The 26,201-nt window shown below is 27.8% G+C and overlaps 1 protein-coding gene across 2 annotated transcripts; it reads right to left on the bottom strand.

Annotated features, from left to right (window-relative positions):
* Positions 1-9,126: 9,126 nt before the first annotated feature.
* On the bottom strand, positions 9,127-21,311 carry LOC113561118 (acetyl-coenzyme A transporter 1-like). 2 transcript variants are annotated; one of them, XM_026967346.1, is made up of 11 exons: positions 21,240-21,311; positions 20,982-21,108; positions 14,776-14,933; positions 14,574-14,700; positions 14,162-14,321; positions 13,933-14,087; positions 13,642-13,832; positions 13,112-13,296; positions 10,329-10,458; positions 9,974-10,189; positions 9,127-9,714 (listed from the first exon to the last, which is right to left on the bottom strand). In XM_026967346.1, exons 2-11 carry the CDS (start codon positions 21,094-21,096, stop codon positions 9,538-9,540), a joined length of 1,614 nt encoding a protein of 537 aa, XP_026823147.1. In that variant the 5' UTR covers positions 21,097-21,108; positions 21,240-21,311; the 3' UTR covers positions 9,127-9,537. The 2 variants fall into 2 exon arrangements, with proteins under 2 accessions (XP_026823147.1, XP_026823148.1); XM_026967347.1 differs by lacking the exons at positions 20,982-21,108; positions 21,240-21,311 and adding an exon at positions 19,417-19,551 and having other exon boundaries at positions 9,538-9,714.
* Positions 21,312-26,201: the final 4,890 nt, after the last annotated feature.

Raw genomic sequence — 26,201 nt, 5'->3', positions numbered from 1 at the left:
ACACCGCCGCATAAGCTCAACTTAACGGCGTAGGTAATTTTCATTTCGTCCGCATGTACTGTATGCGTATTATATAATACATAGTCCGACCAAGGAAATACTAATTTTTCGACGTCACTACGTCAGATCTCCGACGCTTTTCAAATTTATAGCAAAACTAGTCGGAGGATCGGTTGACCAGTTCTTGGCGAACACATATTAACGGCTTCGTACGACACATCTTCTGACCGTGACAAGTTGTGAGGTCGCGGCAATTTAACATTCACATCAAGCCATCGATGATTATACATATTTTTAAAATGTTTAAGTAATTGAACGTCGAAGCGTGTATAATAGTTTCCTGTTTATATGCTTTCTAGATTAAATGCATTTTTAAAATACACGATCGTGACGGAAGACCGTTTGAATAGCACAGATACACATATAATATTGTACGTATACAATAATAATATTACCTGTAATGTAAATAAAACGATTGGTTGTATCATTATAATACGTATAGCAGAATTATAAATTTGTTTTTGTTTTCATAATTTTTATACAGTTTACAGTGTTGTACAGTGTAAATTTCACAAGACATGTAAATACGGAATAGTGTATTATATTTCAATTGCAAGGCTTCCGGCCGTAAAACAAATAAACATATAATACGACAGCGACTGAGGGGGCTGCAACCACCCCCGAAATATTGAGAAAATTACAAATTTCCATATACAAATCGCAACAAAAATCTTAAATTGTATTTTACAAAAATTTATCAGCTCCCTCCCCCCCCATTTGAAAAATATCCTGGCAACGCCAGTGTAATACGATAGTAATAATATCGTGTCCGCGGTACGATCGATCTGACAAAATGACAGATGACGAAGGGGATAATACACGTTGACGTACAACTACTGTGGAGCGCGACGACAGTCGCATAGGTCGTCTATAGACCCGACTAAATAGGGACGACGAAAAAGCGGCGTCGTCCACGGTTCGTCGATGATCCGTCCAGAAATTCGCGATCGCGCCGTATCGACGCGCGCGTGATGGTTGCTCGTTCGACCGGACGGCGGACGGCGGCCACCGCGGTATTCAAACTGCAAATTACTCTTCCGATTCCGGTTGACGGCGATTCGCCCGCGGACAGGTAAATGCCGGTCGGAGTTTCGGCCCGCGGCGGATCGTCTGCATGGGGTCCAACCGCAGCCGCGACGACAGGGCCGGTTGCTCGAACGCGTGAACGCGAATACCGCGCATTTGCGGCGCAGAACTGGTGGACCGGTAATCCGGGACGAGGCGGCCGCGGCGGGACGCCGTCCGTAATATTACTAGCTGTCCCCGTGCACTTCGCCGCCCGTTCAAAATGCACCCGCGTTAAGTTTGGTTGCCTATAATACTAACAATAGTGCTAACGTTCAGCGAAAGGATAAAAACTATTTTTGGTTTTCTGATTTAGTGGATAGATGATATCGCTGACATACAAATTGTACATGACCGTCCCGCCCAGAGTTGCACTTTTTCAATCGATTAACCGATTATGTATCATTTGTTACAAATGATATATTATTCGAGTAACCGATTAAATAATCGCACAGCCCTATGACGGAGATAAAATTACACACATTGATCATAATTTCATCAAAGTCGGTTTAGCAGTTTCGGAATGCATCGAGAACATGCATATGTATATGCATAGGCGTAAATTTGCCTTGTTAGAAGGCTTAAATTATAAACATAGAACAGGTCCTCGGAGGGTTTCGCCCCCCGCATCACTATACATAAATTTTACAATTTTATTGTAACATTTATTACATAAGATATCAAAGATGTTGGTTTATAAAAACTTCAAAATTATTTACTTAACGGCGTATAAATGCATAATACATAACTTTTTATCGTTGTCGTTAAAAAATATTAACGCATAGCTCAATCATTTTAATTTTATTATAAATTTACAATATGAAATACATACATGAAGCTTAAATGTTCACAAAACACATTTCCACAATATCTATATTCTGATTAGGAATTACGTTTTACATTTTATAATTTTCTTTTATAAATAACCTTAAATTTCTTGAAAAATTTTAAAAGATGTAGGGGAGGTTAAGCCCCCTTAAGTCCCACCAATTTACACGTTTATTTTTATTAGTAGATAACTTAGAGGTTTTTTAATTTAGACAAATGCTATTGAAACCTTCTCCGTGATATACTCTTTGGTTAAAAAAAAAAAATCAAAAAGAATTGATAGGTAGTTCCAGAGTTTACCCTGTATAAAGATTTTTATTTCGCATTTATATAGTTAAATTCATAATATAATTAATATATTATTATTAATTTGATTGAGTAATTTTAATTTATAATTATTTTCAATAGTTGTTCAACCATATTATTCACTTATAGATTTATTTATATTTATTATTTTATATTAGATACATTATTTCATAGATTGAGACTATTTTAAATTTTTATAATTGTTTTTGTTGTATATTAGAATGTAAAATACATAATATCCAAAATCTACATTATTTACTTAATTATTTTTGAGAAATATTAACTATGATTGACAATTGAATAATACTATAACTTTCTTTTTCGAAATTATTGCAATGCAAAAATATTGAGGGCCTTAATCGACATAAAAACTATCCCATCTTTTAATTAGGACTAAATTACACACGGTGTAAAAAATTTCATCAAGATCGGTCCAGTAGTTTCGGAGTTCATCTCGGATAAACATTATGACACATGATTTCTATAAAAATATATTGCGGAGATAGAAGATAGTATGATTTAACTATAATAATAAAAATTGATTTTTTAATTAATAATTTTTATACGCCGTTTAAAATATTATAATATTATAAATAATTAAAATATACCGATTGTATTGATTTATATATTATCGTTTGCGTTGCAGAAATGACCGACGGGAGCACGACGTGATCATCACGCAGACGGTAAATGGTTAAAGTCCAGTTACGGTGGCGATGGCTATATCATTATCACGACAATGTATATTCGGCAGAGATCTCGTCGTCGCCGCGGTCAGCTGCTCGTCGTACCGCAATAAGCGGTCGCTCGTCGGAGGCTGTCTCGTAGCCACCTGCGTGTCGTCGGTCGTTCACGATAAGTCGATAAACAACGGCCGCATTTATACGGCGTTCAGAGCGTCCTCCGTATGGCCACCGACGCAGTCGTCCCGTTATTATTGTTGCCGCAAGCCGCGGTAGGCGGAAAACCATTTGAACCATTTCCAACAGATGCGAAACGAACATAAAATAACCCATAAACGATTTAAGATTTACTCACCCACCCACCCACCCAGCCACCTATGGCTGTACCTATCTTGTATTTAAAATATTTTTTTTTTATAATTTTTATCAACATAATTATGTAGGTGAATATACCTACTGCACCTATTATTGTATAACATTTTTTGTAGCTGAAAAAAATTAAAGAAAATAAAACATAATGATAGACTTTTGTTATAAAATAATCGCATTCTAAAAGACTAGCAGGGAGTTTCTTTATTTTTATAGTAGTATATTTATTAACACATTTCCACAATAACCTAGCTAGTAAGACAGTAATATTTTTAACAGTGGAAATTTTCCAATACAATAATATTATGTACGCCCGCGCACGTATGTGTGTGTGTGTGTGCGCGCGTATTTCGGATAAAAAAATCATAGTTGTCGCTGACCGTATAAAAGGTAGTTTTGGAAGTTGTGTACACAAATTATGAAACGTCAAGATGTTGTAGTAGTAAATAAAAAATGTTCTAATGATTATAATAATCATTAATACTAATTCTAGTATTGACCTGTAAAATTAAAAAAAAATAATCATAATAATATATCGATTACAACGCGGTCCATACGAATTTATGTGAACTTCTTATCTCAGACATTAGGATCGTTGCTTGAACTAAAATAAAAACAAGTATGACAGCTTTCACTAACATCACGGACCACGCTGATAATTATTTTATTTTATTATTGCTATGGATTTTATTTTATAAATTGCTCTTAATAACTCTTAGGCTACACTTAAATCATAATGATTTTAGGTAAAAATATTCATCTGTTACAGGTAGGGTCTGAGTGAGAAAATAATTTAAGCATAAAAATAGGGTGAGAATGCTTAAAAAATTACTTTATAATATTATACGATAGTAGGTATACTTATATGAAACGTGTTGTGGTGAGTGGTGCGGTGCAGATAAAATATTAGACATACGTTAATTTTATATAAGAAAATAATTCTATTTTTAGATAACAAATAATTTAATTTTTAAATACACAGAATTGTTATTATTAGCATTATTGAATAATAATGCTCCGATAGGCTATAGTCTAAAAGACTTTCAATCTGATGAGACATATAATAAATTGTAACCATAATAATATTTAGAAAAAAATTCCATATAGTTCGGCCACAGGATTATTGTTATGAATTAATTTGGGGTCCGGCCGCCCACGCCCGCAGCCCGGGAGTTTTTCGCACCCCTAGCACCCACGGTAGTTGTGGCACTAACTACATTAGTAAATTATATTACATCCATGCATCTAAAGAGTTTGGAAAAATAACCATAGACCAGTTATAGTAGAATTGTTTAGCATTTCTATTTAATAAAACAAGAATGTTTAATGTAAACAATCTTTTAAAAAAATAAAATATTATCAGGCTGAATCAAAAATAATTAATTACGTTACCTTTTTATTTGAAAGTATTAGCAACACAAGCATTCAGTCAATATTATATTATATGAACGTTTTATAATAATATTTATCGGTGTAACTTACATAGAATTCCTAAGCATAATTTTTAAAAATGGATATAAACCATAATTTTGTGAAGAAGCTTAACTTTTTTTGTCTAAGAAAATGTCTGTATTGCGAGAAAACCAAAATATTCAAAAAGATTTATAAATGTACAGATTGCCATAAGATTTGTCACCGCAAGTGCTTTAAAAACTTCTTACAGGAAGGACAAAAGAATAAACCAGAAGTATTAGAGCTAACGGAGACAACTACGGACATTACGGTATAAAAAAATTTATTAATTCAATTCATTCATATACAATAATATTATTTTTTTTATATTGGTTATAAAACAGAACAATTGATAATAATAATGATGTATACTATTTGTGAATAAAACTGCAGGATATTACATTATCGGAAAGCGCGTATCTAACTTATTCGTTACATTTTTTCCGTCAAAAACTACTCATTTTTCATCAATCTGATGAAACTGTCCGATCATTGTATTGGCGCGATAACATTTCTGAAAATGAATTTGAATTCAGCGTTAAGTATACATGAGATCGACCGGGCCACTTTTCACTTTTATTTAATAATATTTGTTAAGAAACGGTACAACATTTAATATTTATATCAAACAATTTAAATCTAATTTGTGGAATTTTAAGGTCAAAATTAAAATATGTAGACCGATCGATCTCAAATAGACTTCATGCCGAATTCATAAAGGTGTATTTTAAGAAGTCTTAGGTATTGCGTATACAATGATCGGACTAATAGATAGGTAATAATGGGTAGTTCTTAATGGAAAAATTGGTCGGTATTTAAATAGCCTCGAGAGTTTTTACATAAAATATACGTCTATAGCTGATCAGTATATTTATAGTTAATTTTCTTACGAAACATCTCTCAAAAGTCATCATGTATAAAACGTAATGCAAGATAATATTTATCATTTTTTAGAATAATACTTGTGTGAAAATAGAATGATAAATATTTGTAGTAACGCCCTGCGTAAAAGAAATGAGATAAAGCAATAGAGAGGACCCTACTAAAAAAAAGATTCATCCTGCAGATCGCGCTTCTAGTAAATATACAAAACCTGAAAATAATTCAATCATAATAATGTTGTTTAAAGGATGTACACGACTTGGAACAAGACGTAAAAGTTATAAACGAGAACAGCGTCACTCTGATAGAGAATAAAAATATTTCATTACCTGCAAGCGGAAATCTAAACACAAATAATCTGGAAAATGTTATGGACGAAAAAGAATTAGATGAAACGTTTCTGGAGACAGATAACTCTATGCCGGAGCAAAATCTAGGCTAATTCAATTATCTACATTTGCTAATAATTCTATCAAATGGCGATAGGAGTTGTGGGACACCACGAGACTTGGCATTGTTGTATGCGAATAATATGATGGATGATATAATAGCCATTAACAGTTCACACAATTAAAACATTCTCATCATCACAGCAACTTATAATTCGACATTACACGTGTTTGTCAAACACTTACAGGTAGCGGTAATGGTAAATATGTTTTAAAAGTGTTGATAAATAATCGCGAATTTATCACCCACGTCAAGGCGCAATCATGCTACACCCTTGTCTTCCGCGACCCACATCACTGCAATTTGATAGATAGTTTATTGTAATTTGTAATGCAAATGCAAATGATCATTGTATTTTTTTCTACGACTCAAAAAACCAACAGTGCGGTTAAGTGATAATATCAAACAATTAAGATGCAGATTGCAGGTCGTATGCTACATTTTGTACCTAGTTTATTAGACTCTATTTTAATAGCGTTAATATTATTTTATAATTGTAAATAGAATTAGTTATAAAAGGATAGATGGCCTCAGGATAACTCGGCTTATATTTAAACGACTAATTTTTATATAAATATAGATTATACCGATTTAACAGTTAATGACTTTGCGGTTAAAGTGTGAATAAAATTAACGCTTTGTATGTACGTGTGGATTAGGCCTTAACGGGGACACCACAATAAAAAAAACGCGCCAAGTGCAATACCTCAAGCTTTTAAACGGCATCCATACAATGGTGTCGTTTTATGTGCTAAGGTGGTGTGGAAACTTGCACAAAACAACTTAATACTTGTCCAATAAATCAACTACTATGTTGTATATTATTATACGCATGTTTGCATTTATATATATATATGTACATTAATTGCATGTCTATGATGCATTAATAATAATTTTTAATACTCCTAAAATTTTAAACAGTTAATAATAAGAATTTCCAGGATAATAACATTCATTTGCTTATACAATTCAAATTTTAAATACTATCAAGTGTAGTATAGTGGACCAATCTACTGTATTATTGAATAATTTATAAAAAAAATGTTTAATTTAATATTTTAAAATAAATATATTTTTTTAAGTATACATTATATTGGATTATTGGTGGGAGGGGGAGCATAAGAGACAATTTATTCTTTAGATAAATTATAATGTTTCAAATATAGTTAAAGTTCTCATTTATAACATCATTAACTAGCATAATATACTTAAGTCAATTACATTTTAAAGTGCGTTATGAAATTTTGAAGTTGTAATATTTTACATAGCTATAACTCACTTTAAAATGATTATATCAATAAAATCATATGAAATTTTATAGATAATTTTCTTACCTTTAAATTTGATAATAGGTAAATCTACTCTAATATTAAAGCTAAAAGCTAACATCACAAAATGTGTTTTGTTGAACGCAAATTTGCTATGATCTATATTAGTAAGACAGAGACAACACACGCGGGTATAACGTCCTCTGAATAAAACGTGTCAGTGAATGTTTATTAATATATTTATTTCAATAAGTTATAAAACTAAAAGGACTATTGTCGTTGATTTAGTCACGAAACCGTTATAGTTTACAAAACATTTAAAAACAAATGTATTTACATGATGGGTGTCATTATTTAGTATACGCTCATTGTTTTAGGTCCCGTGGAATATTTTGATATAATAATTGGTGTAATGACGTTTACTATAATAATTTATGAATATAAGCATAACATTATCTCTTTGCATTACTATATACCTTGACTAGACAATTCTTAAACGAATAACGTAAAACCTTTATATAAAAAGTTTAGGTCTTGGTAAAACAACAATATATTCATGCAACGTTGACGTATTTTTTCACCTATAAAAAATAAAGCTCTATTATAACATTTCAACCTAGACAAATGTTTTATGTACACTAGTTTACAACTGTTACTGATCTCATATATACACTTTTATTATATGGTATAAATGTAACCATGTTGAATGCTATCTGTTACCTCTGCATTCTGTTCATTAAATTGGAGCCATGTAAATAATGATATCATAAAGTATTAAAACAATTTAAGATTAAATTTCGGTAAATTTTAGAATATATTTTGTTTATATTATAAGAATATTAAATTAATCTAACTTTTTGGTAAAATAACAACATTATTTCAAACAAATTGTTCAATGGTATTAAAATATGTATAATTTTGTTTTTATAATCTATCACAATTCACAATACGTTATACAAGTTACGTGTGTACCACATCACACTATTTCAAATATAAGGCATTTTTCATATTTTAATCACTCACAAATTTTAAAGATTTTTGTAGTAATTCAAGATAAAAAAAATACATATCGCAATAAACCCCGTATTAAATTATAATATATATGCAATCGTATAACCTCATATAATAGAAAAATATATAGGTTTTTGAATTGTGTTTATACATTTATTATACAACTAATAGTTACTGATAGTTTGAAAATTATTCCACAATATTAATAAAATACAATACAAATTACTAGACAAATACTTAGTAGACATTAAATGTCTATTATTGGCTTATTTTTTCTTAATATTAGCTGCGATAAATAATTACCGAAAAACGTTAATTTTATATTTAAACATTACTAATAGTTTTAGATTTTGCTTAGCAAGTTTTAATTATTTTCTGGAAAAACTAAAAAAAAATTGTTGATTAGATTTATTTATAAGAATGTGTAAAACGCGGTAAAAACATTTATAATTACCACTATTTATCAATCATATATTATAATATAGGTATTTAGTTAGGTATTTATTTCTATTTCATATTACTATTATTTAAATTCAAACCCGCAAAACTAATTATAATAGGTACCTATAATAAAATCTTCATAAAATATATATTTGGAAAAATGCATTCACAATTATTATTTAGTTAAAATGGCTATAATAACAAAAAATATGTTTAATATTGTTAATATAATATTTTTCATTGATTAAATCATACATATTATGTTTTTAATACAAAATAATAATTATAATTAAATTGTTGTACAAGTTATTATTTAATACAAATCGTTTAACATTTAATAAATACTGAAATATTATTTTTCAAATTTTCTATTTATTATCAGACCACTTTTTTATTCATGGGTATCATTTTTTTAAGGTTTGTTATTTACAGTTATCTTCAGATCGCAATGATTTACTTTATTCAGGTATGTTTCGATATGTTACCGGTATGTAAGAGTATGATACAATTTGACATTTAACAATAATGAATAAATTATAAACATTACTATACAATTATAAATTAAAGTCTCAATAGAGAATCTATCTAATAACAATTATTGACATGTAATACTAAAATAATAAATAAATGACAATAGATATTTAGACCTTCGAAATATTCACCCGTTATGGCTTACGGGAGAACATAATAAAAAATGTATTTACATTTATGTATTTTATTTTCTAACTGGTAGGTTTTTTTATATTAACCAACCAATGAGAAGAATTCTTAGTTTGAATGTTCTTAAGGACAATTCTGAAAATACAAAACCAAATGATTCCGATCATGGTACATACACCCGTTTCTATGTAATAGCCGTTCACAATGACATTACAGTCGCCTCCATTTTTTTCGCATACCTATATTGCAACAAAAAAAAATAAGTCAGAATGTTATCATAAATTTAATAAGAAAAATGTCTTAAATATTTATTTTAATACTATTAAAAAGTTTAAATCTAAATAAATTAAAAAAAATAACTAAAAAACGTTTACGTTTTAAAAGCTTATAGCGATAAACTAAAGTTATCATATAGATACAAACATATAATATTCTTAATTATTGTCATTACTTATTATATTATATTTATCGACTATAAAAAATATATAAATTTCTTACGTTTTTTAGATTTAGTGAAGAACAATTATTCTTGGGATCCAATGAACATTCTTTAAACGTGAGGAAATCTATCATTCCAATAGCGACTGAAGACGACCATGATGTTCCCAAATTTGAAAGTGTATTCAATAATGTCATGTAAGTACCACCAAAACGAGAATCACTTATCCGAGAGAAAAAAGCTATCATAGCTATAGTCATAACGTTAGATAGAATCTATACAAATTAATCACAAAGTTATTTATACAAATAAAATATTTTTTTTTAATTTATATTAAAATGTATAATAATAGTATTTGAATTAATGTTATGTTAATTTGAATTACCAATTAATTAATTAATAGTTATTACTCACATCATGTATTGCTAATATAAATACTAAAAGTACATAGTAATATATTGGAATATTAACAATCCCATTAATCATTGTTATCATTACTGGTGTATAATAAATAAACGCCACAAATGAAATATTCCAAAGTAATCTGAAATTATATTTAAAACAACTTAAAATGAAGATAATTTATAGATAAATGTCATTATGTTTTATTTTTTTACAAGCATTTAACATTATTATAATTAATATAATGCAAGTAAAATAATGAGATTTAAATATATGTTTAAATCATTTAAATCGTTTTTTTATTTTACACAAAAAATATCTGAAATTTAAACATCTCTTTTTTCTCTAATAATGCACCTTTTTAAAATCTGTTTTTTTTTTAATTATAAATATACTAAATTCTCAGACCATATTTTTTAATACTTGGGTTTTTAACGTAAGGAGAGTCCATCCTGTAACTAATCATTACATGACTATCAGAACGAAAAATACGTTTAAAAAATCGTGCATACTCGGCAATAATATTTATCTTGTCAACGTTTTTCGCAAAATATATTGAACTCGTAGGATGACTGATGAATACCAGCTAAGTATTGTATTACACTATTTATTTACACGAAGTTTTTCATTTATAATTCACTACTCAGTATTTGTATACACAAATGTAATATGTGTTCAAAAATATTTGAATACCTCGAACTTTGAACAATAATAAAAAAAATCGTCACAATAAGCAAAATACTCCATTAACATTTTTTAGGCCGGTTGAAATTTTCCAACTCAATGGGCGAATAATGGGTAATTTCCTTATCCGGTGCTAAGTGGTACAAAAATCTCATTTATTTGAAAATACGATCTTAAGATACATTTGAAAAATTCAAAAATTAGATTTTGAATTATTAAATAAAAAATGGGCATACTTGGTGAATTTCCATGTACATAAATCCGTGTTAAAGAGACGATAATATTTTGTGCATATTATATTTGAGAAAACCCAAAGAGAAGATGACGGAAAAAATATATGCTTAGACGCTATGTGAAAGAGATGGACAGTTAAAAATACTGTAGAAAGGTATCAAATTATCAACATGATATGTTCAATTCCATCGTGTGTACAATTATAGAAAATAAAGAAGATTTTTTTTTAGGAATGCTGAATATAAATAATAGAATTGGAGTAATTTATTATGTAATCGAAATACTAAAATAATTTTTTAGAGCTTATGACTGAAAAATTAAAAGTTCATACTATAGAACTATAATATAGTAATAAAAGATAATTTAAATATAGTTAGGGAAGCAATAGAAAAAAAAACCAGGGAATTCACCTATGCGTGATTAATATTAAACTTAAATTTAGGTTAAAATTTTTACTAAAAATCATCCTCAATGTTGACGATTAAAGAAAATCGTCTGTGCTCCATAATGAAATCACAGATTCTGTAATTTTATTTAAAAAAAATACATTATTGTAAAATCAATACAATACAAAATGTATACATATTTCTCCCTTCACTGAGAATCTTAATTTTTTTAAATCATTTTTAATTCATATTAAGTGTTAAGAAACTATTAAAATAATATAATGATGATGATAATTTATTACTACAAATATGAACATCCTATAAATTGTAGACATTTTAATAATAATAAAAAGTAAATATATTAAAAATCAATATTTTTAAAGAACTATCAATATGTTGTAAAAAACAAATACCTTCTCATATTATTTATATCTTTATACATAGAATTACATTTTTACTGTTGGTTTATCAAAACTATTGGAAAGTTCATATCATTTGATTTTTAGCTATGGTGAAATAAGAAATGACTTCTGATATATATTATATAAGCCACAAAATAAAGAAAAATTTATGAAAAATTTTAATATTTATGTTTATTCATAAATATTAGTTGAAATAAAAACGAGTCATTATATAAATCCAATAATTGCGGTGTCTTCGGATCAATATTTTAAACACAACAACACTTAAATGTATGTTTTTATTTTCAATTAATGAAGCCCCAATGGGTGTCAATGTATTTTTAGAATCAACATTTAGGTAATCATGTGAATTTGTATGCAGTATATTACCTTGGTACAAGTGCCATAATATAATATAAGGATCAATGAAATACGTTGACACGACAATTTCGTCAATACTAAATATTAATTAACTTTCGATGTATAATATTTAGTAGGACACAGTAGGACACACTGTGGCCATATAGTTTTGGTAAAGTAATGATTACATTATGTAACGTATAGAAATATCACCTTATAGATTTATGTACACATAGAAATCATGATATATTTTGATAGATACGCATAGTTGTTTGCCACATTCCAGTTATAAGTAGTAGGTATATTTTGTTAATAACAACTGACTACTGGACAAACATAATATTATTCTTACGACTTTTACCGACGTCAAAGAAGGTATTATACGTCGGGTATAATATAATCAAATCAGGTATAAAAATAATCCTACATACAATTTAAATGCTATGCCAGAAGCAAATAACTAGGAATAGGCACTTGTTTTTATTTTGGTTTTGTTACCTTCGGAACGCGATGCTAACCACAACCTGACCCAATTATCAAACGGAACATTGGAAGATGACATAATCGTAGTCGAAATGTGTATCCACTCATTAGTGATCATTAGTTATTGTGGTTTAGGTATTTTATAGTCATAATAGAATTAATAAGTAAACACAAATTATTTGTATTTATTAAACTGTCGAGTAGTTATGTCTTGAAATATGATAAGTAAAAATGTATGTATATCTACCTGATAGGTGATGCTGTTAGGAATACGTTCATCGGTTTTGGACCAGAAGTATATTTTGCTATAATAAGCGGCAAAATAATTTTTACAATAAACATTGCTGTGTGTATAACCATAATATTGTCTTTTGGTACTCCCGCATCCATGAGTTTAAATATTGACACACTATCAGTCGCAGCATATCCAATCTTTAATAACATACAAAATGCACATTGTTAGTGATTAAAATGAATAAAAGAATAACAATTGTAAATTTTCCTACAAAAACAATCTCAAAAAATGTATTAAACAATTATCACAAAATAGTTATTTAAAGTTTCAAGGTTTAATATAATATAATAATATCGGTAAGTATGCCAATTTTAAATAAATAAAAACATAAAAAAACGGGTTATTTTAATTCTTTATGTAACTACCGCGAGTAGAATATTTAAAAATCCTCGGATTAAATGAAAAATTTAAATTAAAAATTGTAAGTAACTGCGTCTTATGCTTTAAATAGATAAAAAATAGCCAATAAAAAAAGATATTACCTTAGCTGTCAATAACGATATTGCCAATAATTGAATACTTGGCAGTTTTAAAATATCCCATAGTAAAGAATAGTTTTGAACGATGTTAAGCTTTACATGGTCGTCCTCTAATCTATTATCTTTTTCTTTTTTAAAAATTGCAATCAATGTTGTTATTAATATAAATAGAATACCCCACACATAGAATAAACCTGTACAAATTAAGAAATAGTAAATATTACTTTATATTTTTACAATCAATATTTCTTATTATCCAATAAAGATCTACTAAAACGGATGTAATTTGCTTACTTTTCATAGTGAACACTCCTCCCACGTCAGGTATAGTCCGTAAGTACTTGTTGCTAAAGTCTTCCGACGTTAACAATACAGTAAACACAGAGCTTATCATTATACCCATCACTTGACCCGTCGCATTGCAAGTAGACGCATAGCCAACGTTATTCCTGTGAAATATCAAAATTAAATTTGTTATATTATCCTAATTTGAAATAGTAAAAAATTTAACGATAACACCAACTTTTTTAACATTGTCAATGCCCAACCGTCAACGGCTATATCTTGAGTGGCGGCCAACATTTTTGCGAAGAAAAATACAAATACTAAATTCATTATGTCCGGTTTTCGCGTTTCTGGCAACCATTCGTCGATATTGTAGCCCATATAAATGAAGCATGCTCCTATTCCACACAAACAGTTTTAATTAATCAACAACTACACATGTCATATGTGCACATTAAAAAATAAAGTATTGCTATGCCATTCAATTAGTGTTTTTAAAATGTTTAGATTCTTGAAATGCGCATACCAACAATTGTATACGAATGCAGCTAATATAAACAAATAATAACTTAATCTAAAGAGATACTCATCATTCATTTGAATTAAATTAAATTTGCATAACACAGAGATATTTATATTAATATACGCACCCATTACATATTGAACCGGTACGAGCCAAGATTTTCGTCTTCCCATCTTTTGTACGTAGAGAGCGTCTACCAAGGGGGCCCATATCAGTTTTAAGCTAAACGGCCACGCCACTAAACTGAATAAAGCCTATAAAACAATGAAAGAATTTATATTATACAATCGCATAGATACGCAATTTTTAATATTATTATATTTATTTACTTGATCTTTGTAAGACACGTTTTTGTTGCTTTGCAAAATTATTGGCATTGCTGATGAAATGCCTAATGGTATACCTTGCATCGTGTACAGCAACATTAATAGGAAAAAATTCAACCAATCTCCTTTCAAATTTGGTTTTTCAACTGAATTTGAATCATCTGTAACAACCGCAGGTTTTTGTAGTTCATCTCCAAGTTTCGGTACAGTCATGATGTTAATTCTTCGTTATTTCTCTCATGTGATTCAAGACAAACGAAAAGTTGACAAAAAAGAAATTGTACGTATCGCTGCACTATGCCTACTGAAGAGAATGTAAAACTAAACGAATCGTATTTGATTTGAATCTTATCCATGATAGCTTGCATCACAATCAAAATTGTATTCAATGCCATCAGATTTTACGCTAGTCATAGTAGAGTAGCCTCACAAAATACCAATTATATAACGAAACAACGTATTGATGCTTATATTTTTATAAATAATTTTAAGTTGATTGAATTAAAAAATCATAGGATGATTTGCTAGGCATTTCATAAAAATTATAAGTATGTATAATTACAATATTTTCGAAAAATTACATTTTTTATTATAGAGTATTATGCTTCGATATAAATTTATGTTTCCAAATGAAAACAATCTTTTTATTGTGAATTTTAAAGCAATTATAAGCTAACTATAATTAAAGTAACTCAACTTTTAATTGATGTCAATAAAAATTAATATTAAATATTAATTTAATATAATTTTTTAATTTTAGACATTAGACGCATAACTACGTAAGCGGTAAGATAGTAAATCTCGTGTATACTATTTATAAAAAAACTGACTTGGTGGGTTTAAAGTATACATAACTTCAAAGCATGTAGTGGAAAGAACCATGATACAAGAATAAGTGTCACTTGTCCTAGATAATAGCATCGATTTCTTTATATTATTTTTAATAATATTCAATGTCATCAATACTGGCCAATTCACAACATTGTATAGTAGTCAATAAAATAACTTTAAATCGATTATTGAAATTTATAAAAGCTAAAATAATATACACAATATATTATTGTAGTCGAAATGAGGTTTTATATTTACTATACTATATACATTATAGTGGAAGCATAAGAAACTATTTGATCTTTAGATAAGTTAAATATATTTAATTGAAAATACTATACCGAGATAATATACGTAGAGCCAATTTTACTTAAAAATCGTTTACAATATGATAATCTCCATTTATTTTACACATTTGCAATGAAAAAAAAAAAAAACAAATACAATTTGATTAGGTAATGAATTTTTGCATACTTAATAAATAAATTATGTCAATAGTGAGAAATCATTAAATTAAAATCTACAAAAATACATTAAATAACTAATAATTGTTATTCTATAACAGACAAATAGGCCATATTGTGATTTAACGATATCATACAAAGTAAGTTAAAAGTTAAATAAAAAAATCACTAGCCTGTGTAAAACCAAAATGTTAGATAAAAACACCAATTATTTTTTTTTTACTGTATCATAAACAACAAACCTATCAGAAAAAATGTTCTATTGAATTCTCTGCAAACCTGCTATAAATTGTTCTGAATTTAAAATGCATAAAAAATATTAGGATAAAAAAAATTAAATATTGCATGATTATTACTTATAATTGATTTCTCTCTAATTGGTTGTATAAGAATGTCTTATATTCTTTTTAATTGGATAAAGAATAATATAGCTCTTATAATTTATTGAACATTCTTCGAATGTCAAAAAATTTATCATTGAAATAAATAGCAGTCTCAAACAATATAATTCCAAATTTGAAAGTGCATTGAATGAATAATGTCATTAAAATCGATCGAATAAAGCAAATTTAGTCACTCATATAACCATGATAGAACCTATAAAGTATTAAAATATGAATTAGATAATTTCAAATCAGTATATGAATTTATACCTACTTTATTTAAGTGAAATATTAGGTCGAACTATTTATTAACAATTTTGTAATAAATTAATAGTATTCTTAGTAAATACCTGTTTTTCTCATTCATTCGCAAGTATTGAAAGTCGATATTCAGTTATAACTAATTCTAACTTATTAATATGTTCTTCCGCGAAACAAAATTCACAGTAGGTACTTAATATTGTCAACACGCTTTATTTATTATAAATATAAATACTAAAATTACATAGTATTATATTAGAGAAACTCTAAATGTTCATTAGTTTTTATATAATTTATAAACAAAACAAATGTGAAGTTCCAAATTAATCAGAAATATATAAGTAAAATAATTTAAACAGATAAAATATATAATTTTAAAAACGAAAAATAAAAAAAGGTATATATATGCTTAGTTAAATGACCATAAGTTATAAAATCCTTACAGGGTCATTTTCATTACTTTTATTAAAAAGTCATTTTTAAGTATGCGTTCATTGGTTTAGACACCAAAGTGTAATCATTTTCACTTAATTATTCATTGATGAGTTTATAACTATAATATTGTCTTTTTGTATTTCTGCTTAAATGAATTTTTAAATTGTCAAATAACTGTCAATTATAACAATTGCAAACTTTAATCACCGATTAAAATTAATAATGTTATAAAAAATTGTATGCAAATAAACTTTTGTGTATAATTTCTAGAAAATGTTGTTACAGAAACAATATACATCAATGCCATTGTTGCATTCGTCATTAGATTATATAACTTGTAGATTGTCAATAATAATTATAGTGTTAAATTATGTCTTATGAGATAAATACTCATAGTTGATGTATTCATTTATTATATTAAACCGAGTAGACCACATAAACTACGACCCAATATTTTTAAATGTATTATTTAAAATAGAAATCTCTTGTTTTGTTAAAAAAGGTTGAAGGTAGCCAGGGTGGATGTTGGCTGGAGCGAAATCACGAAATTCAGATCTTGCTTGAAAATCATAAAAAAATTAGTATGGGTACGAAATAGTTACAAAACCTTGATAGAGTTAATGACACTATTACGGTTAAACTGATGCATCGCATTATGAACAGCAGTAGCATTACAAAAACGTTACATCAATCTAATCTATCAAAATTCTGTCAATGTTGCGAGATTTCTTATTGTTCATCTCCTAACTGCGGTACTTGTTCATCTTGTATCTTGTAATCTTCACATTACATACACTATACACAAAATTCAAATATACTAAAAAAACAACGAAAAAGAATAAAAATATAGTTATGCCGGTCTTTGCAGTTTTCGTACCTATATTGTAGTATAAACGAACTAACTTATTATACTCAAAAAATATTCAAAACTAGAAATTTATGACGATGGCAAACATTTGCTAATGATGTTTACTTAAAATGTGGACATTGAGTATCGTCGAATGAATCCATAAAAATGACAATGAATATAACGACTTATAGAATAACATGTGATTATTTTGTGTACATGCCATTATTGTAGATAAGTTAAACATAAAATTGTTTATTTGTTGAAAACATGTAATTACATAAACAAATTCCATTATCATTATATCATTTCTTTGCAGAAAAATACTATAATATTTGTATCTACAAAAATCTCATATTATTTCTTTATCAAACAGAATAATAACTAATAAGCCCATATTAGGGGAAGAACGATTATTTAATATTAAAGTGATAAACATTAATATCTACAGGACTTGGTAAAAAGTTCATATATTATCTTATATTAATTATGTTTTGTTTAAAAGATAAGTCTATGTTCATAATTTAATAATTATGTATATTATATTATGTAATTTAAATAAATCACATATGTGTATACTATAACTTTCTGTACCATCATAAACTATAACTTAAAGGCGTAGGTAATTTTTACTATTTTTATTTCGTCCAAGTACTGTATGCTTTTAATACAATATATAGTCTGACCCAATGGCTGTTACGAGGGGGGATTGGGCGATCGCTCCCCCCCCTTCACCCTTAGATCGTATTTTTTTACGTTATTTATTATTAATAATATATAAAGCATTAATTGGTGAAATAATGCAAATAATTAGTCTCCAATAAATTACAAGTTATTTAAAAATAAGTAATTTAATTTTTAAAAATTCGCCCTCCCCCCCATGAGTGACCACAGGATCTGCTACTGGACTACTGGTCTAACCAAAAGAGTACTAATTTTTCGACTTCAGAACTCCGCCGCTTCAAAAATTTATAACAAAACTAGTCGGAGAATCGGTCGACCAGTTCTTGGCGAATACGTTAACAGTTTCGTACGACATATATTATTTTAACAATGATGTATTGTGAAAGGCGACAAAAAACATTAACCAAATTATTGATGATTATACCTATTTTTAAAAATTTTAAATAATTTCCCAGATCATTTTCAAGCTAAATGGCCATGAAACTATACTAAAAAGAGCCTGGAACAAAAAAACGTCTTTGGTATTCCGACGGAGTATACAATTTCATCGACAATATTTATTCAATATTTATTATTAATGTTACAATTATTAAAATTAAATTATTATTAATACTTGGTCTTTACAAGTTATGTGTTTGTTGGTTTGGATGAGTATCGTCATTCCTGTAGATAAACCCAAACCTGTTATGTCTCGCATTGAGTTATAGCAACAGTAATATGAAAATGTTATGACAATCACCTTTCAAGTACGGAACATCAACCAAATTCGAGTCATCGACTACTATTAATGCTGAAAGATGTTCTTGTTCATCTTCTGCTTGCGGTACCGTCATGTTAACTGTTTATACTTTACTATTCACACACTACACGCATAACAAACTAACAATAACGAAAAATTATAAAAACATATTTATACCGATCGCTGTAGTTTTATACTTATATTGGATTAAAAGCAAACAAACGGGTTATACTCTTTAAATTCTATATTAAAATATTCAAAATCATCTGTATTACTCAATGATACATATAAATGGCAATATTACGTTAATTAGGTGCCAATACATAAAATGATTATAGTTAATCAAATATATAAATATTATTCAAAAATAATTAATGACTTATAATCGCTATGACTATTATGTGTATATTAAGAAACATAAACCTATACGAAGACTTAAATTCAAAAAATAGAAGACCATTTAAAAACCCAAGCCAAAAATTTTCATAGCTCACTACATATGCATAAATGCAACAGAATCAATAGATGGATACACTTCATTTTATGTATCGTGAAGATACAACACAACGTGAATTAAAACAGGGACGTCCTCGCAAGCTTTTATGTTATGCATACACGTACAATATTCAAAACTTCATTATTACACAAGCACTTCTTTTAAAGGCACTTTTACTATATTAAACACTCTCTTATATCATATAAATATTATCGTCATTAATTAACCGACGTGTGCGAGCATATTTTAAGAATTTTTGACTAGGTGGCACTGTAAGCCATAAGGAAATAATAACAACAATTATGTTCCCCGGGACTTGGGGCACAAAGCACATTCATTAACCACAATGTGGCATGGCACTATTTTTTCACTAGGCATCACTCATGCCACCTACTTTGTATGTTAAAATATGCTCTGGGTGTATGAGTCGAATAAACGAATTTTTTGCCGTGTGTTAGTACATATATATAATATGTGAAAATCGGGTCCAGTAGTTTTGAGTCTAATATCGGCGAATGAGTCAATTAACTGCGAGTCCAATAAGCGACGACCACTGCAGTATATGGATATACTAAAGCAGACTGCGAAACAATTCTCCAATACATAAATACGCGACCAACGGGCTGTTGGTAAAAGCCTATTAAACTGCAAGTTGATCCATAACTCACGTTATTCCTATTGTAAAATTAAAATCTATTTTATTTTTTTATTTAAATTCATAAAATAGGTTATAATAACACAAACTTCTTTAGTATTGTTAGAATCGAACTGTCGATGACTATGAATTGCGTAGATACCAAAGCTTGAACGAATAATTCGGATAAAACGATTTAATATATCTGGATTTTCCCTATCTGGTATCCATTCTTCAATATTTTTGGTCATACAAATATGGGCATTATGCTCCACTACTATACTAGCAAAATGTATTAAATATAGAAAAAGAACTCATAAATATATTATGCCACGTTTTAGAGACCAAATTGTGAGTCATATACGTGATACTAATACAATTTGTATATAGGCGAAATTGAGTTGTACACATATTATTATGGTACACCACACCTACCGATTAAAAAATTAACTGGTATTAGCGAAGATTTTCGTCTTTCCATCTTTTTTATATAGAAGGCGTCTACTAAAGGTGCCCATATAATTTTTAAGCAGTACGGCCATGACGCCATGTTAAGTAAAGCCTGGAACAAAACAAAACAACATTATTTATTATTTCGATAGAGTATAAATATTAAACATCCATTGTCAATATAGCATAGTATTTATCCGGAAACGCAAAAATTTTAAAAATTAAAACATAATTTATACCTACCTGGTAATTGTAAGTTACGTTTTTTTTTCCTTGCAAAATAATCGGCACTCCTATGGTTAAACTGGTACCAATTCCTTGCATTGCGTACAGCAATATTAATACAAAAATGTTATGCCAATCGTCTTTCGAATTCGGAACATCGGCTGAATTCGATACATCAACTACTACAGTCATTGCTGCAAGATTTTTTTTTTCATCTTCTTTATGAGATACCATTGTATTTACGGTTTAGTCTTCACTATTCACATGACACACACTACATACATAATGCACAAAACTAAAAATAAGAGAAAAAAATTAAAATCATATTCATATCTATCGCTTCAGTGTCGTATCTATATTCAATTAAAAGTAAAAAGTGAACAAACGTAGTGCAGAAAAAAAATTTAATTTTGTCCTCAATTATACATATAAATGGCAATATTATGTTAATAATGTATGTATATATAATTTTGTAATATATATATATATATATTATATATGTCTATAAAGTAGTTAAAGTTGAATAAGTGTATACATATTAAATACAATCAGAGTTGAGCATAATAAGATGAATTAAATATATTTTTTTGGTATTTTGGTAGTCGGTAGGTCTATTGGTTTTTGGTATAAGCGTATAACATCGAAATTATTTGTTTTGTACGCATTTTAAAAAAAAATTGGTATTTGAAAATTGAAATACCTATTATCAATGCGACTATCTCCTCAAAATCATACACACACAGACACGTGCACCTACACTTAATTTATGCCATTATTAAGTATCAACGAATTCAACGTTATTTTGTTGTGGTAAAGTGTGATTACTGATTAGTATAAATAGTAATTATTATTTGCCATTTGGTCAACAGTGAATACTGAATAGTGATTATTCTACGTCTCCACGTGAGTCGTTAAGTAAGAACAAGCCAAGTTACCTAATAACTATTTAATTTCCAGTCAATAGTCAAAGACCAGTTTGTTGTTCGATTTAACAATAATGTCAATAAAAAACAAAAATTATGTGAAGATGAGCCTGAACTAGATGCTGCTGACACGCCTAATTAAGCATATAATTATCCATGTACATTTCCTGTACAAAACAAGTGTTATAATTTATTAGAAAATTATTCAAATTGGTTGAAGATGATGGTAAAAATATTGGTGCTCAGTGTCAATATTATTGCCTAAAGATTAATCATGAGCAAAAAGGATCAAATATTCAAATGGCAATTTTTTGAGTCAGGTTAATATAGTAAAGCCTTATAGTTATTTTAACTAAGTTAATATTAATTTTGTTGATCTTATTTTTTGAATCTTAAATATTTATAGCATTATAGGTAATTGAAAAATAACTTTTTAATTTTAAGTTAAAACATAAAAATTTGCAATAAAAAGTAAAAGCAAACAAATTAACGAACTGTAATGATTCTCCATATGCTACTAATAAACAAGAAAAATTGTCATTCTCAAACGTTACAAATATTTCAAAACAAAAAGTAAGTGCCTACCTATTTGTTTTGTACATCTACTAAATTTAATATTTATACACAACTTAATACTCTGTATTATACTCAGTAAAATAATAGTAATTTGATTTTAACAACTAGGCAAATATATGGACGGTGCGCGGATAAAAGAGAATAAGTCAAAAACCACTCCTTTTCAGGAAACAGGATAAACTTCTCATTTCATCAATAATTTTGTTTTAATATTATTATTCTTATAGTGTCAAATTATGAGGTACCTTGCTATTGTATAATATAACATTTTAAAAATTCTAATAACTATAGTATTAGTGACTTATTACCTTTTAAACATCATGATACTGACTTATACCCTTTTACACATGACTTATTATAGTTATTTCCTTATACACAATTTATAATTCAATCATACTATTTGACTTATTTCCTTTTTAGCATAATCCTTTCAGTAAATATGGTATTATATTTGAGGTAAAATTTATTAAATTAACTATAATGACAATTGTATACCTACCTTGGTATTTATTAAACAATATAAAATTATACAAAACAACAAAATAATATTAATACTCTTTTAAAATAACAAAATTGTTTGAAATATTGTTCATAATAATTATGAAATTAACTTTAATTTAATTTAGTGTTCGTTGCTTTCCTCTTGAATAAATGGATCTTCATTATTATCTGAATAATTAAAGTTTTTTTAAAAATCATGGTACAAATCTTGTAAAAACTTCAAAAAAGAGAATAAATCTTTTTTTATTCTTTAAAAATGGTAATTGGTTTAGAATAACACATAGGAACTTCAATTTCTGTTAGGTTTGTTTTATACCTCCCACGCTTAAGCATATCTATGAAGCAAAACTCATCATCTGGTTCAAGTGAATTTTTATGTAGGTTGTATGTCATTGGTATGGTTTTCTCATATTTGAACCATTTTATATCTTTTCTGTATTCCCATAACTAATGTTTTTAAGATACTTGCAAAATCATAAATGTTTTCAGTTTTGAATTCTACTACATCAAATAGTGACGTTTCACTAGTTAATCTAATGAGTTGTGCTCAGTTATGAGGGTGATAAATTGGTGCATCACAAACTTTTTTTTTCTCAATTTGGGCATGGTCAGAATTATACCATGTATGTGTGCCCTGGTACTAAAAATGTATATTCTATGACAATAAGAGAAGGTGATTTTTGCAAAACATACAAACAATGGCTGTTTAAATATACTGTTTTCGTTTTGGCTGGGACAAGAATCATTATAGAGACAAACATGTGTTATCTGAGTAGGTAAATCAACATTTTCGACATTGTTCAGTATCATAGATACAATCTAAGTTCAAATAATTGGTATTAGTTACATCATGATTAGGTGGAACATAGGTTGGATCAAGATCCTCATCATAAAGAGTCCCATCATGATTCTGTAACACGGAAGTTAAAAATAATAAATTGTTGCTATTATTTTTACTAATAAGAATTAGTAGGTATTATATATGTTACATCAACATAATACAAAGAAAAATGTATTGAACCTATAGTATTTGTTAACAATTAAGAATGAATTACGAATTATTATCCTTAAATTAAAAGAAGTAGAAAAACTTTATGATTCATAATATTAAAAACATAATTATTTTTTATGTTACTATAACTATTAATATGTAGTAAGTATTTTATGTTTATTTGTATCTTTATGGAATATAAATTATTTGATTATATTTTAATGCTTAACACATATATTAAACATATCGGAACTGATTTGTACAATACTATTATTTTTAATTGGTTTATGCACTTTTAGTAGGTATGATTTGTTTAGTATATCATGTTGTTTTCCATTTCTTCTGAAAGTTTTGATGGTGATTCTAATTGATACAACCATTTTTCACAGTAAACATCATATTCGATTTTAAAAAGATCAGATTTTTTATGCCTTTTGTCTTTTGATAAGTCTCAAATTATAGTCTATCATCTACAGAAATAATAGTTATTAAAAAAAAAAATACAATTTAAATTAGTAACCAACTTATCTAAGTACCTACTCAAGTTACAAATTTTATTTTAAATTTTATTATAAAACATTTAGGTATTGAATTACTTATTTCATTAATTTCATGTTGTTTTGATGTAGACACTTTTGGACTAGGTTCAAAATTAACTGTCGATTAAATTTTGACTTTTTAGAATGAAATGTGGTATTTTGTAATAATAAATAACTTCTTTTAGAAATAACTGGTTTATTATTCATTTTAAAGTATATTTTTGACAACCAATTTAATTTTTTTTTTTTAAACAGAACACTTATAACACAGCTATCGTTCAAAATAATGATTAAACATTCACCAGTTCCGTACTGTACTGAGCTTATTATTACCACGATTAAAGATATAATAATATATCTTTAGTATATCTTTAATCGTGATTATTAGTTATTATTAAATTAATGGAAAATTAGAAATATAGTTATTATTAGATTCCTAACAACATTGATTGTATTATTATCACACATGTTACGCACCCCCAAGGTTTATAGATTATATTATAATCTATAAACCTTGACGCACCCGGCTACAAGCGACAATACTGCGTAATATAGAAATGGTCGACTTGTTCCACGAACATAATGTTTTATTGATAAGACTTATTCCCTTTTACCCGCGCATTACAAATCATAACTAACTTGTTTTATTTTTCACAAACAATTTAAATAATTTAAGATGAGAAATATCCAACATTACTTTTATTTTTGTCATGAAAACTACGCGGAATTTTTTTTTTTTACTAGATGGCGTAATAATCGAAAAATGTCCAAAATTGACTAATTCCCTTTTACCCGCGCACTGACCATATTTTCATTATCACCCTAGGTTGGTTTAGGATGGTTAAAGTATATTATGTCTCTATGGTTCTATTATATTATAATCTAAGGACTAAGATATAGTCTATCTATATTAGTTATATAGATTCTTTAAATTTGGTAAAATGTTTAATTTTTTTTACCAAGTATTTTGGTTTCGAAAGTTGTAAGACATTAGTTATAACTTTATAAGCATTCGTCTGTAGATACAAAGAATACTTTAAATATTTATAGTAACGAACAATAATACTAAACGTTTTTAAATTAACTTGCTTAAAATAATTGTCCAGAACCTATTGCCTAAGTAGGTACTTCTGAAAAAACCCTATAACTGTAAACAATAAGTAGGTATATTAAAAATTGTATTTCTATAGATACCTATTATATTCTATAAATATAATTTGATAATTTATTTTTTAATTGAGATAAAATAATTAGTTTTCAGTTATAAAGTCGAAGAAATGAAACCATTAATAACAATAGAAAAACTTGAATTTCAAAAATTAATCCTTGGAATTACTGATTTAACACCGTCAGACACGGCATTGCTTCCTGATAGAAGAACTATATCTAAAGAACTAAAATTAAGCCGATTAAGGTATTTAAATTATGTTTCTATGTTAACATTATTGAT

Source organism: Rhopalosiphum maidis, chromosome 4 (assembly GCF_003676215.2).
Source record: "Rhopalosiphum maidis isolate BTI-1 chromosome 4, ASM367621v3, whole genome shotgun sequence".
NCBI lineage: Eukaryota > Metazoa > Arthropoda > Insecta > Hemiptera > Aphididae > Rhopalosiphum > Rhopalosiphum maidis.
The sequence above is the reverse complement of the archived record's forward strand: the minus strand, read 5'-3'. Positions and strand labels throughout refer to the sequence as shown.

What these genes read in the sequence shown, in the direction of transcription:
- LOC113561118 (XM_026967346.1), bottom strand. Translation starts at nt 21,096, where the DNA reads ATGGCGTCATGGCCGTACTGCTTAAAAATTATATGGGCACCTTTAGTA. An exon ending in ACCAGTTAATTTTTTAATCG is followed by an intron (nt 14,934 to 20,981) that starts GTAGGTGTGGTG and finishes CGGTTGTTACAG; the next exon opens with ATGATTCAAATTCAGTTGAA. An exon ending in CTAACAGCATCACCTATCAG is followed by an intron (nt 10,459 to 13,111) that starts GTAGATATACAT and finishes ATATAATTTCAG; the next exon opens with ATTACTTTGGAATATTTCAT.